Source organism: Pleurodeles waltl, chromosome 1_2 (genome assembly GCF_031143425.1).
Source record: "Pleurodeles waltl isolate 20211129_DDA chromosome 1_2, aPleWal1.hap1.20221129, whole genome shotgun sequence".
In the NCBI taxonomy this organism is placed as follows: Eukaryota; Metazoa; Chordata; class Amphibia; order Caudata; family Salamandridae; genus Pleurodeles; species Pleurodeles waltl.
The window spans coordinates 748,467,740-748,482,280 of record NC_090437.1 but is presented as its reverse complement, the minus strand read 5'-3'; the positions used below and the strand labels follow the sequence as shown (position 1 = coordinate 748,482,280).

Here is a 14,541-nt window from a genome sequence, read left to right as displayed (position 1 = left end):
AGCCCTTCCCCTTCTACCCCCTCCCCCCCCCGCCCTGTGAAGTCAGCGCGCGATCGTGCACTGTTTGTCACAAGGCCTCCTCCAGCTTCCAGCGCGATCGGAAGAGAAATGCTCTGCATTTCTCTTCCGATCACGTGGGGGAGGCCGAGAGAGGCTTCAAAGGGAAGGAAAGTTATTTCCTTCCCTTTGAAGTCTCTCTCTGCATTTCAAAAGCAGGATTGCAAAGAAATCTGGCTTTTGGAACGCCCACTAGACACCAGGGATTTAATTTTAAAAAGGAAACTGGCATTAGGGAACAACCCCTTGGGCAAGGGTCGTTCCCAGGGGGGGCATTTTTTTAAGGCCTTTTCTGCCACAAGGGGGGGCAGAAATCTCTAGGCACCAGGGATATTTTTTTTTTGTTTGTTTTGTTTTTGTTTTAGAGGTGAGGTCGCTCCCATACAGGGCAAATTATATTTAGGCCATTTCTGCCCCCCTTGGGGGCAGATTGGCCTTTTTGTATGAGGCCAATCTGCCCCCAAGGGGGACAGAAACCACTAGACACCAGGGAGTTTTTTTTTTTGTTCGTGAATGTCACGTAAGGGGAGTGACCTTTTAGGCAAGGGTCGTTCCCCTGGGGGGCAAATTTATTTTAGGCCATTTCTGCCCCCCAGGGGGGCAGATCAGCCTATTTTAATTAGGCCGATCTGCCCCCAAGGGGGGCAGAAACCACTAGGCACCAGGGATCTTTTTTTTTGTGCCGTCACGCAAGGGTCGCTCCCCGGGGAGAGGTGGGGAGCAAATTTATTTTATGCCATTTCAGCCCCCCCTGGGGGGAGATCAGCCTATTGTTATTAGGCCGATCTGCCCCCGGGGGGCATAAACCTCTAGGCGCCAGGGCTAATTATTTTTTTGTGTTTTTTTTTTTTGTTTGTTTTAGAGATGGGGAGCGACCCCTTAGGCAAGGGTCGCTCCCCTGGAGGGGCACATTGTGTTTAGGCCATTTCTGCCCGCTTTGGGGGCAGATCGGCCGATTTTAGGTCAATTTGTCCCCAAGGGGGGCAGAAACCACTAGGCACCGGGGATCTTTTTTTTTGCGCCGTCACGCAGGGGGGGTAGGGGGTCAAATTTATATTAGGCCTTTTCTGCCCCCCCTGGGGCCGGCTGAGCCAAAATCCACAGGTAGGCACTTTGCAAAAAACACCTCTGTTTTCTGTCAAAAAATGGGATGTGTCCACGTTGTGTTTTGGGGCATTTCCTTTCATGGGCGCTAGGCCTACCCACACAAGTGAGGTACCATTTTTATCGGGGGACTTGGGGGAACGCTGGGTGGAAGGAAATTTGTGGCTCCTCTCAGATTCCAGAACTTTCTTTCACCGAAATGTGAGGAAAATGTGTTTTTTTAGCAAATTTTGAGGTTTGCAAAGGATTCTGGGTAACAGAACCTGGTCAGAGCCCCACAAGTCACCCCATCATGGATTCCCCTAGGTCTCTAGTTTTAAAAAATGCACAGGATTGGTAGGTTTCCCTAGGTGCCAGCTGAGCTAGGGGCCAAAATCTACAGGTAGGCACTTTGCAAAAAACACCTCTGTTTTCTGTGAAAAAATGTGATGTGTCCACGTTGTGTTTTGGGCCATTTCCTTTTGTGGGCGCTAGGTCTACCCACACAAGTGAGGTACCATTTTTATCGGGAGACTTGGAGGAACGCTGGGTGGAAGGAAATCTGTGGCTCCTCTCAGATTCCAGAACTTTCTGTCACCGAAATGTTAGGAAAATGTGTTTTTTTAGCCACATTTTGAGGTTTGCAAAGGATTCTGGGTAACAGAACCTGGTCAGAGCCCCACAAGTCACCCCAACTTGGATTCCCCTAGGTCTCTACTTTTCAAAAATGCACAGGTTTGGTAGGTTTCCCTAGGTGCCGGCTGAGCTAGAGGCCAAAATCTACAGGTAGGCACTTTGCAAAAAACACCTTGGTTTTCTGTCAAAAAATGGGATGTGTCCATGTTGTGTTTTGGGGCATTTCCTGTCGCTGGCGCGAGGCCTACCCACACAAGTGAGGTATCATTTTTATTGGGAGACTTGAGGGAACATAGAATAGCAAAACAAGTGTTATTGCCCCTTGTGTTTCTCTACATTTTTTCTTCCAAATATAAGAGAGTGTGTAAAAAAGACATCTATTTGAGAAATGCCCTGTAATTCAAATGCTAGTATGGGCACCCCGGAATTCAGAGATGTGCAAATAACCACTACTCCTCAACACCTTATCTTGTGCCCATTTTGGAAATACAAAGTTTTTCTTGATAGCTATTTTTTACTCTTTATATTTCAGTAAATGAATTGCTGTATACCCGGTATAGAATGAAAACCCACTGCAGGGTGCAGGTTATTTATTGGCTCTGGGTACCTAGAGTTCTTGATGAACCTACAAGCCCTATATATCCCCGCAACCAGAAGAGTCCAGCAGACGTAAGGGTATATTGCTTTAAAAAATCTGACATTGCAGGAAAAAGTTACAGAGTAAAACGTAGAGAAAAATTGCAGTTTTTTTACCTCAATCTCAATATTATTTTTTTCAGTTGTTATTTTCTGTAGGAAACCCTTGTAGGATCTACACAAATTACCCCTTGCTGAATTCAGAATTTTGTCTACTTTTCAGAAATGTTTCGTTTTCTGAGATCCAGCATTGGTTTCATGCCCATTTTTGTCACTGACTGGAAGGAGGCTGAAAGCACAAAAAAATCGTAAAAATGGGGTATGTCCCAGTAAAATGCCAAAATTGTGTTTAAAAATTGTGTTTTCTGAATCAAGTCTGTCTTTTCCTGAAAGCTGGGAAGCTGGTGATTTTAGCACCGCAAACCCTTTGTTGATGCCATTTTCAGGGGAAAAAACACAAGCTTTCTTCTGCAGACCCTTTTTCCCATTTTTTTGAAAAAAACGAACTTTTCACTGTATTTTGGCTAATTTCTTGGCCTTCTTCTGGGGAACCCACAAAGTCTGGGTACCTCTAGAATCCCTAGGATGCTGGAAAAAAAAAGGACGCAAATTTGGCTTATGAGAACAAAAAGTTATCAGGGCCTAAGCGCGAACTGCCCCAAATAGCCAAAAAAAGGCTCGGCACAGGAGGGGAGAAAAGGCCTGGCAGCGAAGGGGTTAATCAGAGGAGACCAAAAGGGAAACGAGTTATGAGACGTCTGTCCTTAAAATGGAATATTTAAAATGCCGGTCTAGTGCTCCTGGCGTATTTGTTCTTCCTTACTCAGGGCTGCTTAATGCTGTGATTGGACCACTGCGGCGGATATCCGGGGCCTGTAGACGGAAGTGTGTTCTTTGCGGAGCCGGTGCAGAGTTGTAATTGCAGTTGCCGCACAATAGATTCACCGACTGCCTGCAGGAACACCAACAGCATGTCCTTCCCAGCACCGGTCAACAGGCCTTCATGTGCAGACAACCCTCGGCTATTTTTCGACATAGAGATCGGCGGGGAGTTCGGTGAGGCAATGCGTAATCATGGAGAGCGGGAGGTGGATACGAGGAGTTTTCTGCGCCCGTCAGTTGCACGCGGTCTATGTCCTGCTGGCCCCGCTTATCTCTTTCCAAAGAATCCCGCGACCCCTTATCGCATTCCTCCCATATATACCTTAGATATAAGCTGCCTCGAGTTTTGTTCCTTTTGGGGGCTTTCATTATTGCACTTCTCTTGAGCTCTTCCCTGAGTCGATCGCTCAAATATCTCCAGGTTTTGAAAGGGATTGCCTGACTCATCCGTTCAACCGCGTGCTGGTTGCATGTCACCTGTGGCCTGAAGCTCTGTTGAACGCTGCTAGTGCACCCCCCATCTCCCGCCGCCCCCCCGAGCATTTTGTTTTTCGCTCCCGTACTTGCTTTTAATAGAAACGTTTAAACATATTACGTTGTATAGCTGAGATATGAACGCAGCATAGCATATATTTGTTGTGTAGCAGCGGACACTTCGCTTTATGCGGCATGTCTTCTCCGTACAAGGGCATTTGCAGCGCATTAAACACAGCTCCATCTGTCACGGCACTGCGGCGTTTCGAGCTACACCGGACTGCTAAGTTACTATGGTGAGTCAAAGCGCTGATTACTGGAACTCGCTGTAGCGGCAGGTTATTTGTGCATATATGTTCGCTTTTACAGTTATGATGGACGGGTTTCCCGTTGTACTTCCTCACTGTTCACTGCAGTCGGATATAGCTGATGTCCCCAGGCGGTGTAGTAGTCCCACAGTAGTGAGACATAGACATATTTATTAAGGCAATAATGTCGTTTCTTCATCTCTTTCAGTTGGTCGAATTGTCTTTGAAGTATTTGCTGATATTGTACCCAAGACAGCTGAGAATTTCCGTGCCCTGTGTACCGGAGAAAAGGGCAATGGTCCTGTTTCTGGAAAACCTCTTCATTTTAAAGGATGTCCATTTCACAGAAGTGAGTTTGAATTGTATTATACTGCTAAAACCTTTAAGTGTTTTGAAATTGTATTGGGGTTAGTGTGCTGCTATCCCTCCCCAGAAGCTGTCATTAAAACATTTGTGACTGTATACTGCAAAAAATCGCCTATGTCTCCTTGGGCATTTCAATGTATCCGTGGCCAGCAAAATGAACGACTGAAACCATGGTAAATCACGATGGTATCTTGTTATTGTGATGTACTGTAAGAGCAGCTCACGTTGGTTTTATTTCGTATGTTGGCGAGTCCCTTTATGATAAATTATTACACATTGGGACTCGTTTTAGGCCAATGAATCTTTTGACCCTGTTGAGAGACACCTTAGGACGAGATAGCTAATCAACATGTCAATAATGTCATCAATATTTATCATGACAATGCATTTCACTTTAGTCAAAGACATTAATCAAACTCAAGACACCACCATGACCTTGCAGTCATGAATAACCACACCAGTTTAGTATGAATTTAGTGATATTTATTCCCTATTGGTTACAATACTACTAGCAAATTTATTAGTCTCAAAACCAAGAAACATAATAGCACGGTCACAATATGGCAACTCTGATAGGATTTCATCAAAGCATGAATCACAAACATTAGAATATAGCACGTTGTGAACATAAACTATCATTAGCAGAGTATACCAGCGTATGGTTCAACAAAGCGTAGATTCAGTCATTTGTCCATTTGCGTCAGTTTTAGTGAACCCCTCACTTAACCTATAATTAGCATTGGCATGTTGGGTTTCACGCAAAACAATTTTGTAACACCAATTTGGAAAACATCTAACTATGGCTCCTGTCAAAAGCATAGCAGTTGGTACCTAGAAAGGAAAAGCAAACAGACAATCACAATTTCATTGTCCTATATTTACCCTCCTAGTTTGGGTCAGCACTCCGGTTCAGTCTTTGTCTTCATGACATCAGTTGATTCGTCATCAGTCAGGAACTCAGCTCACAGGAAAGGGGCACTTCCATCATAAGGAGATAAAGTGTAAACGGGTAATCTAAGGACAAGGATGGTTCTAAGTAAATCAGCAAAGTCACTAGGCAAAGTGTCAGTCTCTGGATCATATCAAATCGCATCAGCATCTCCCTAACTAACTAACTTATTTCCGTGTGTCAAGGGTTTTTATCCCTTTTTCATTGTACATTCCCCTAAAATCTAATTGGACGAGAGGTTGCACCCCACTATCTATAACCAATTAAAAACACATTAAGTCATCAAATTTTTCACCCCACAACAGTTCCCACGTATTTTATTGGTGCTTATGATTGACATCTTTAGCGGGTGGTGTGTCTGGTATGATTTCATCGTCTTGTGGTCCTTTGCACATCTTCGGTCAGTGGCTCCATTGTCCGTACCAGTTTAGGCGACCTTGTTAATCTTCACTGTTGCATTTAGCTAAAAATGTTACTATAGACAGGGTGAATTTCATGAGAGCGGATCTACTACAGTTACATTCAGCTTCTAACTTTTGGGAAAAAAAACAAGAGTTCATGTCCTTTAGCAAGTCAGCACACTGCACGTTAGAAAAATACATTTAATATGAGAGTCAGGCGTGGTATATCAAACGCCCAGGGTCTGTCTCATCTGGACACCCCCTTCTACATTGTAACCCCTCCTGCCCCTTCTGAGTACTTTCACACAGCTTGCGAACACCAATGTGCCTATTGCCGCGGGGACTCCAGGGACAACGAAGCCGGCACCACTGCGACCACCACTGCGACCACCGGAGTAGCCGCCGTGCCCCAGGATCTGCTGACGCCACTCCGCAAACTATCTCATCCATACCCTGCAAGTGCTTTCAGGAGTTGTGCTCCACTCCTGCAGTGTACCTTGGGGACATCGTCCACATCCGTGGCTAACCATCGCAGCAAGCACGTCCCCATCTCCCCCCTTCATCTTGCCTGGCGTGTCAGGGGGGCAGGCTCCTCAAAGGTGCCCTTCATTGATTCCGGCCCTCAACATCCTTGCCCGCACCAGCATTTCTTGCTTGTGAATTCATGAAAGCCTCTAATTCAAAGACATATACTATGGGTGCACTTTTGTGACTTTCTTTAAGAATCAGGTCCCTAATTAGGTCTGCCATTAAAGAAATTGTTTTTATTAAACTTATTTCCCACTTTATCGGGTGGTTTTACTGTGAGTGATTGCATTCTGCTCTTCCACAAGGAGCATATTGGCACACAAAGTAGTTTTTGTTCAGTGTCAAGAGCCTCAGTGACATAATGAAACTGAATGGGGCCCTCCTGCAAAGAACATTTAGGTGCCTTGCCCCCTCCCCCTCCCTCCCTCCCTCCTCTCTAGACACTCAGGGCAGGTGCTGTGACGAGGGCGCCCCCCGGGGATAAGATGGGGAGTGTCTCTAACTTACATCTCAAAGGGTAAGATCTAGGGTCCGCACAAAGGGTCCGATTACCTCCTGCTGTCTGTCTGGACCCAGGACCGACTTGAAATGGGGACCTGTGCACTAGCATACTCAGCTCATCTTTTTACTGTCCCCCTGCCCCAGAGCTGTGGCTGTCAGTGGGACACTCCCTCTACATTGCTGCCCCCCTCCCTCCCCTTCAGAGGGCTTACGAACACCATTGTGTCTTGTGCTTACTGCCAGGAGGTCTCCAGGCACAACAAAGCGGGCTCCGCTGCTACCACTGGAGTAGCCTCCGTGCCCTAGGACCTGTGGGTGCCACTCCGCAAACCAACTCTCCCCTACCCTCCAAGTGCTCTCAGGGGTTGCGCTAGAAACCTGCAGCATGGTGGCTGAGGCTCACCTACCCTGGGGAAGTCACCCCGTCTACTTCTGCGGCTAACCATTGCAGCGGGGACCCTATCCATTGCCCGCAACTCACCTGGTCTGGCACGTCAAAGGAGCCCTTCGTCGACTCCCCCCAGCTTCCTCACCGCAACTGCATTTCTTCCCGGTGGTGTGGAGGAGGATGCCAAGCCTCATCCAAAGACACCATTTCCCGCTGCTCAAGTTAGGGGAGCACGACAAGGGAATTACCATATTACCTTGTGGCAATGTGCCTCTACATTTTCTTTTAAACTACGTGAGTGTGCTGAACAACTCTGCTTTTGATAACAGTACCAAGTTAGGTATTTTACGCCTTATTATGGAGTTTGACGTTTAGCTTATTTAAACTTAGAAAATATTTTCTATTTTTCTAATACTGTGTAGTGTCTTATTGTGATGCTTACATTGCATTACTGTGTTGTGTGATCGCATGTTGTTTGTAAGCTAAGCCTGCCTGCTCTGTGCCAAGCTACCAGAAGGTGAGCACAGGTCAACTTAGTTTGTTTATCTGACTTGCCCTGTCTAGCGTGGATGAATGCTGCTTGGCTGAGGTGCATACCCTAGCCAACCAGAAGCTCCATTTCTAACAATCGCCCATACAGCTAATACAAGGAAAGCAAACATCTGTTACGGCAGAATTTCCTGATGTCCTAGGGACAATTGACTGTACTCATGTACACCTTGTAGCCTCGCATAGACATGAGCAAGTGTGCTGAAGCTATAAAATGAAGCACAGTGTAAAATTTGTGCGATGTGTATCAGTGTATACTGAACTGCTGTTAGCTGCTCTGGACGAAACCACATCATGATTCTGAAAAGTAAGAACATTAGTCATACTGTGGTGACACATCAGCCTTAAGCTAATGGGTAGACACATCAACTCTTCACCATCAGATTACACTGCAGCAATTAAGGGGATGAATTGTTGTGATATATGGGTAAAGAGGTGTGGAGTAGCTGATTAGACAGGTGAGATTGATGAGAGAATCAGGGATCGTAACAGTGATCGGAAGTGTGTAATTGCGTTTACGACGGTTGGCATGTGGAATGGTAGTCTAATAGAATTTAGGGTGTGCAGGTTTGAGTGCAGAGGTGTGTATTTTTGTAGTTGCTTGAGTTGGGTGTTTTTGGTGGTGTCGGATGAGGGAAGATAAAATATAAGAAAAGAAGTATTGGGAAGTAAAGGTAGCCGGAGGTGAGGTGATTTATTTACTTATTTTGTGTGTTTCATGTGTTTGATTTAAATGTGTGAGCAGGAAAAACTCTTCTATAAGCTTTCAAATATTCAAGTTCGAGTCTCTCTGAAGAGTATGTGGTCTGGAGATTAATTGAATGGCGGGCAGAGAGTTTCATTGCCATGGCGAAATTGGCATTGCGTCAATCAAGTAATGGCAAATCAGGATTTCCGTTTTGTTTGGGCTGAGCTTATGTTGATTCTTGATTATCAAGAAATCGATTTTGTGGGGGCATCTATGCAGGGTATTGGAATATCATTCTGATGGCTTTGCAACTTGGACGATTATCTTTGTCATTGGCATAGTGTAGGAAGTTGGCTCTGTATGCACTATTTCAAAGTAAGGAATAGTATGCACAGAATCCAAGGGTTCCCCTTAGAGGTAAGATAGTGGCAAAAAGAGATAATACCAATGCTCTATTTTGTGGTTGTGTGGTCGAGTAGTAGGCTTATCAAAGGAGTAGTGTTAAGCATTTGTTGTACATACACACAGGCAATAAATGAGGAACACACACTCGGAGACAAATCCAAGCCAATAGGTTTTGTTATAGAAAAATATATTTTCTTAGTTTATTTTAAGAACCACAGGTTCAAATTCTACATGTAATATCTCATTTGAAAGGTATTGCAGGTAAGTACTTTAGGAACTTTGAATCATTACATTAGCATGTATACTTTTCACATAAAACACAATAAGCTGTTTTAAAAGTGGACACTTAGTGCAATTTTCACAGTTCCTGGGGAGGTAAGTTTTTGTCAGGTAAGTAAATCACTTACAAGTCTCAGGTTTGGGTCCAAAGTAGCCCACCGTTGGGGGTTCAGAGCAACCCCAAAGTTACCACACCAGCAGCTCAGGGCCGGTCAGGTGCAGGGGTCAAAGAGGTGCCCAAAACGCATAGGCTTCAATGGAGAGAAGGGAGTGCCCCGGTTCCGGTCTGCCAGCAGGTAAGTACCCGCGTCTTCGGAGGGCAGACCAGGGGGGTTTTGTAGGGCACCGGGGGGACACAAGTTCACACAAAAAGTACACCCTCAGCGGCACTGGGGCGGCCGGGTGCAGTGTAGAAACAAGCGTCGGGTTTTCAATGGTTTCTTATGAGAGATCAAGGGATCTCTTCAGCGTTGCAGGCAGGCAAGGGGGGGGGGGCTCCTCGGGGTAGCCACCCCCTGGGCAAGGAAGAGGGCCTCCTGGGGGTCACTCCTGCACAGGAGTTCCGTTTCTTTAGGTGCTGGGGGCTGCGGGTGCAGGGTCTTTTCCAGCCGTCGGGAAATGGAGTTCAGGCAGTCGCGGTCAGGGGGAGCCTCGCCATTCCCTCTGCAGGCGTCGCTGTGGGGGCTCAGGGGGGACAACTTTGGTTACTCACGGACTCGGAGTCGCCGGAGGGTCCTCCCTGAGGTGTTGGTTCTCCACCAGTCGAGTCGGGGTCGCCGGGTGCAGTGTTGCAAGTCTCACGCTTCTTGCGGGGAGTTGCAGGGGTCTTTAAATCTGCTCCTTGAAACAAAGTCGCAGTTCTTTTGGAGCAGTGCCGCTGTCCTCGGGAGTTTCTTGGTCTCTTGGAAGCAGGGCAGTCCTCTGAGGATTCAGAGGTCGCTGGTCCTGGAGAAAGCGTCGCTGGAGCAGGGTTCTTTAGAAGGCAGGAGACAGGCCGGTAGGACTGGGGCCAAAGCAGTTGGTGTCTTCTTTCTTCTTCTGCAGGGGTTTTCAGCTCAGCAGTCTTCTTCTTCGGTAAGTTGCAGGAATCTAAATTCTTAGGTTCAGGGGAGCCCTTAAATACTAAATTTAAGGGCGTGTTTAGGTCTGGGGGGGTTAGTAGCCAATGGCTACTAGCCCTGAGGGTGGGTACACCCTCTTTGTGCCTCCTCCCAAGGGGAGGGGGTCACATCCCTAATCCTATTGGGGGAATCCTCCTTCTACAAGATGGAGGATTTCTAAAAGTCAGAGTCACCTCAGCTCAGGACACCTTAGGGGCTGTCCTGACTGGCCAGTGACTCCTCCTTGTTTTTCTCATTATCTCTCCTGGACTTGCCGCCAAAAGTGGGGGCTGTGTCCAGGGGGCGGGCATCTCCACTAGCTGGAGTGCCCTGGAGCATTGTAACACGAAGCTTGAGCCTTTGAAGCTCACTGCTAGGTGTTACAGTTCCTGCAGGGGGGAGGTGTGAAGCACCTCCACCCAGAGCAGGCTTTGTTTCTGTCCTCAGAGAGCACAAAGGCTCTCATCGCATGAGGTCAGACACTCGTCTCTCAGCAGCAGGCTGGCACAGACCAGTCAGTCCTGCACTGAACAATTGGGTAAAATACAGGGGGTATCTCTAAGATGCCCTCTGTGTGCATTTTTTAATAAATCCAACACTGGCATCAGTGTGGGTTTATTATTCTGAGAAGTTTGATACCAAACTTCCCAGTATTCAGTGTAGCCATTATGGAGCTGTGGAGTTCGTTTTTGACAGACTCCCAGACCATATACTCTTATGGCTACCCTGCACTTACAATGTCTAAGGTTTTGCTTAGACACTGTAGGGGCATAGTGCTCATGCACATATGCCCTCACCTATGGTATAGTGCACCCTGCCTTAGGGCTGTAAGGCCTACTAGAGGGGTGACGTATCTATACTGCATAGGCAGTGTGAGGTTGGCATGGCACCCTGAGGGGAGTGCCATGTCGACTTACTCGTTTTGTTCTCATCAGCACACACAAGTTGGCAAGCAGTGTGTCTGTGCTGAGTGAGGGGTCCCCAGGGTGGTATAAGATATGCTGCAGCCCTTAGAAACCTTCCCTGGCATCAGGGCCCTTGGTACCAGGGGTACCAGTTACAAGGTACTTACCTGGATGCCAGGGTGTGCCAATTGTGGAATCAAAAGCACATTTTAGGTGAAAGAACACTGGTGCTGGGGCCTGGTTAGCAGGGTCCCAGCAAACTTCTCAGTCAAGTCAGCATCAGTATCAGGCAAAAAGTGGGGGGTAACTGCAACAGGGAGCCATTTCTTTACACATAGTTATAGTATGTCACACCGTAAGAGTTGATCGAGATTGGTAGTGTCATATATGCGTTGAAAATGGTTGATTGTCAGCCCCTTAGGGGTTCCACAGCTTACTTGGCTGGTCTCTGATAAGGTGCCATGTCTATGATTTGAGTGATGTTAAAGAGAAAACATGTGAACCAGGGTAGAGCAGTGCCCTTCAAAAGGCTGCTCACTTTTTTGAGCACAATCTTATGGCTCATTGTGCTGAATGCTCCTCAGAGGTCTTGTAGAATGAAGATCCCTATTTTATTGTTGTCTGTCATGTTCATATCTTCACAAATGGAAAGCTGTGCTGTCTCATGGGTCTGAATCTTTCTTGTGCTGGGTGAAGGAGAGATTGAGACTTCAGATGTAAGACGAGTTGATTGAGTTCATGTCATTTGTGTTTTTGCTGCAAAGAAAATATTGGATATTAGGGAGTAGTTAGAGGGGTAAAGTAGGAGTTTTAAATATCGTTTTGACTAGCGCTTGTTTGAATTGATCTTCGACTTTTCCCTTCTAGGTAGTTGTTGAAGAAGGACAGGAAAGTCTCTGAAACAGCAGGAGTATCATCAGCTCATTTAAGAATGTTGGGGGAAAGGGTCTAATGGTGATTTCTCAGGTGTACTGGATTGTAAGACTTAATACGGTGGTTATCGACATGGCATGGAGGTGGGACAAGTGTTTGTGGTTCTAAGAGTCTATGGAACTGTGAAAGGGGAGAGGAGGCCCATTATCGTAGTGGGGGATTGTTGAAGTGATATCTCTGAGATGGTTTGCTGATTTCTGGAATTTTGTTTAGGAAGTGCTTGGCCATTGTGTCGCAGAGCTCATAGGAAGGGGTGCCACTGTTAGACGATTGGGGGTTGCTGAACTTGGTAATTATCCTAAGAAGCTTGTGCTTGGTGTGTGTAATACTGCACATGTAATGAAATGTAGAGCAGACACCAGCGTGGTAGGCCTCCAAAAACGAACCTTGCATTTTCCAGCATTGCAACCCAGTTCCATTAACTTGGCAGAGGAGCAAATCTGTGTTCGATGGCATCTGTCGCTGTAGATACACATGTTGTGCATAGCCCGCCTTCTGGTGTTGGGTCGGAGTGTTACAAGTTGTTTTTCTTCGAAGAAGTCTTTCGAGTTACGGGACAGAGGGACTCCTCCTCTTTGTCTCCATTGCGCATGGGCGTCGACTCCATCTTCGATTGTTTTCTTTCTGCCATTGGGTTCGGACGTGTTCCTTTCGCTCCGGGTTTCGGAACAGAAAGTTAGCTAAATATCGGAAAAATTACGTCGGTATTGTTGCGTTCGGGATCGGCTTAGTTAGAATCGACACCTAATCGAACAGTGAAGAGCTCCGGTACCCTTCGGGGTAGTTTTCGATTCCCCCTTCGGGGCCTGGTCGGCCCGACCGCGTGTAAAACAACGCTGATGGAACGGATCCCGTTCCGTTTCTGTCCTAAATGCCACAACAAATACCCGTATACAGACCAACATTTGGTCTGTAACCTGTGCCTGTCGCCTGAGCACAGTGAAGAGACTTGCGAGGCCTGTCGTGCGTTCCGGTCCCGAAAAACACTCCGTGACCGTCGAGCCAGAAGACTGCAGATGGCGTCCACGCCGACAGCTCACCGAGAGTTCGAGGAACAAGAGGAAGAAGAAACCTTCTCGATCAATGATTCGGACTCCGAAGAATTCGACGACCAAAAAACTGTGAGTAAGACGTCGAAGCCAGCACACAAGAAAAGTGACAAGGCCCAGGGGACGCCACTGCCACCAGGCCATGGCTCGACCCATAAATTCGGTGACCGACCATCGGCACCGAAAAAGGCCGAAATGGTGCAGAGATCGTCCGACTCCGGTCGAGACACCGGCGCACAGCCTTCTCGGGACCGAGAAAGTGCTGCTGAAAAACATCGACGCCGAGATATCGGAGCCGAAACTGCTCGACGCAGAGACAGCGGCACCGAGGAAGATCGACGCCGAGAGGGTTCGACTCCGAAAAAGAAGAAGGTCACTTCGGGGCTGAAAAAGAGTACAGACAGGGTTTCGGTGCAAAAACAACCCGCAACCGACCCACCTACCGGTTCCTATTCAGAGGAGCAATCACTGTCCTATCAGATGCAAAAGCATAGATTTGAGGAAGAGTTGCAATCCACCGAAGTGGACCACACTCAGAAACTTATTTTTATACAGGAAGGAACAGGGAAAATAAGCACCCTTCCCCCTATTAGGAGAAAAAGGAGACTGGAGTTTCAATCAGATCAAGCACCACAAACAAAAATGGTGAAAAAGGTAACTCCGCCACCCTCTTAAAAGGTAACTCCGCCACCCTCTCCTCCACCTGTAACTAACGTTTCACCAGCACAAACTCCATCACATTCCCCGGCTCACACCACCATGAGCCAAGGTGATCAGGACCAAGACGCTTGGGACTTATACGACGCCCCAGTGTCGGACAACAGTCCAGAGGCGTACCCTACAAAGCCCTCACCACCGGAAGATAGCACAGCATACTCACAAGTGGTGGCTAGGGCAGCAGAGTTCCACAACGTGTCCCTACACTCGGAACCAGTCGAGGATGACTTCTTATTCAACACCCTCTCCTCCACCCATAGCTCCTACCAAAGCCTGCCTATGCTCCCAGGAATGCTTCGGCATGCAAAGGAAATCTTCAAGGAGCCGGTCAAGAGTAGAGCAATAACACCAAGAGTGGAAAAGAAATATAAAGCACCTCCCACAGACCCTGTTTTCATCAGCTCACAGCTGCCACCAGATTCCGTCGTAGTAGGAGCAGCTCGCAAGAGAGCCAACTCCCACACATCTGGGGATGCACCGCCCCCAGATAAAGAGAGCCGCAAGTTCGATGCAGCCGGAAAGAGTCGCAGTACAAGCTGCAAACCAGTGGCGCATCGCTAACTCTCAAGCACTACTTGCGCGCTATGACAGAGCCCATTGGGACGAGATGCAACACCTCATTGAGCATCTACCCAAAGAGCTACAAAAGAGGGCGAAACAGGTGGTTGAGGAAGGACAGAACATATCTAATAATCAGATACGCTCCT

At 47.3% G+C, this 14,541-nt stretch overlaps 1 protein-coding gene across 1 annotated transcript in view; it reads left to right on the top strand.

Annotated features, from left to right (window-relative positions):
* Positions 1-3,258: 3,258 nt before the first annotated feature.
* Positions 3,259-14,541, top strand: part of PPID (peptidylprolyl isomerase D) — a 72,018-nt gene continuing 60,735 nt past the window's right edge. The window contains exons 1-2 of the mRNA XM_069243360.1: positions 3,259-3,468; positions 4,285-4,425. Of these exons, the coding sequence (XP_069099461.1) occupies positions 3,384-3,468; positions 4,285-4,425 (226 nt within the window). The 5' untranslated portion in view covers positions 3,259-3,383. The remainder of the gene's footprint in view (positions 3,469-4,284; positions 4,426-14,541) is intronic.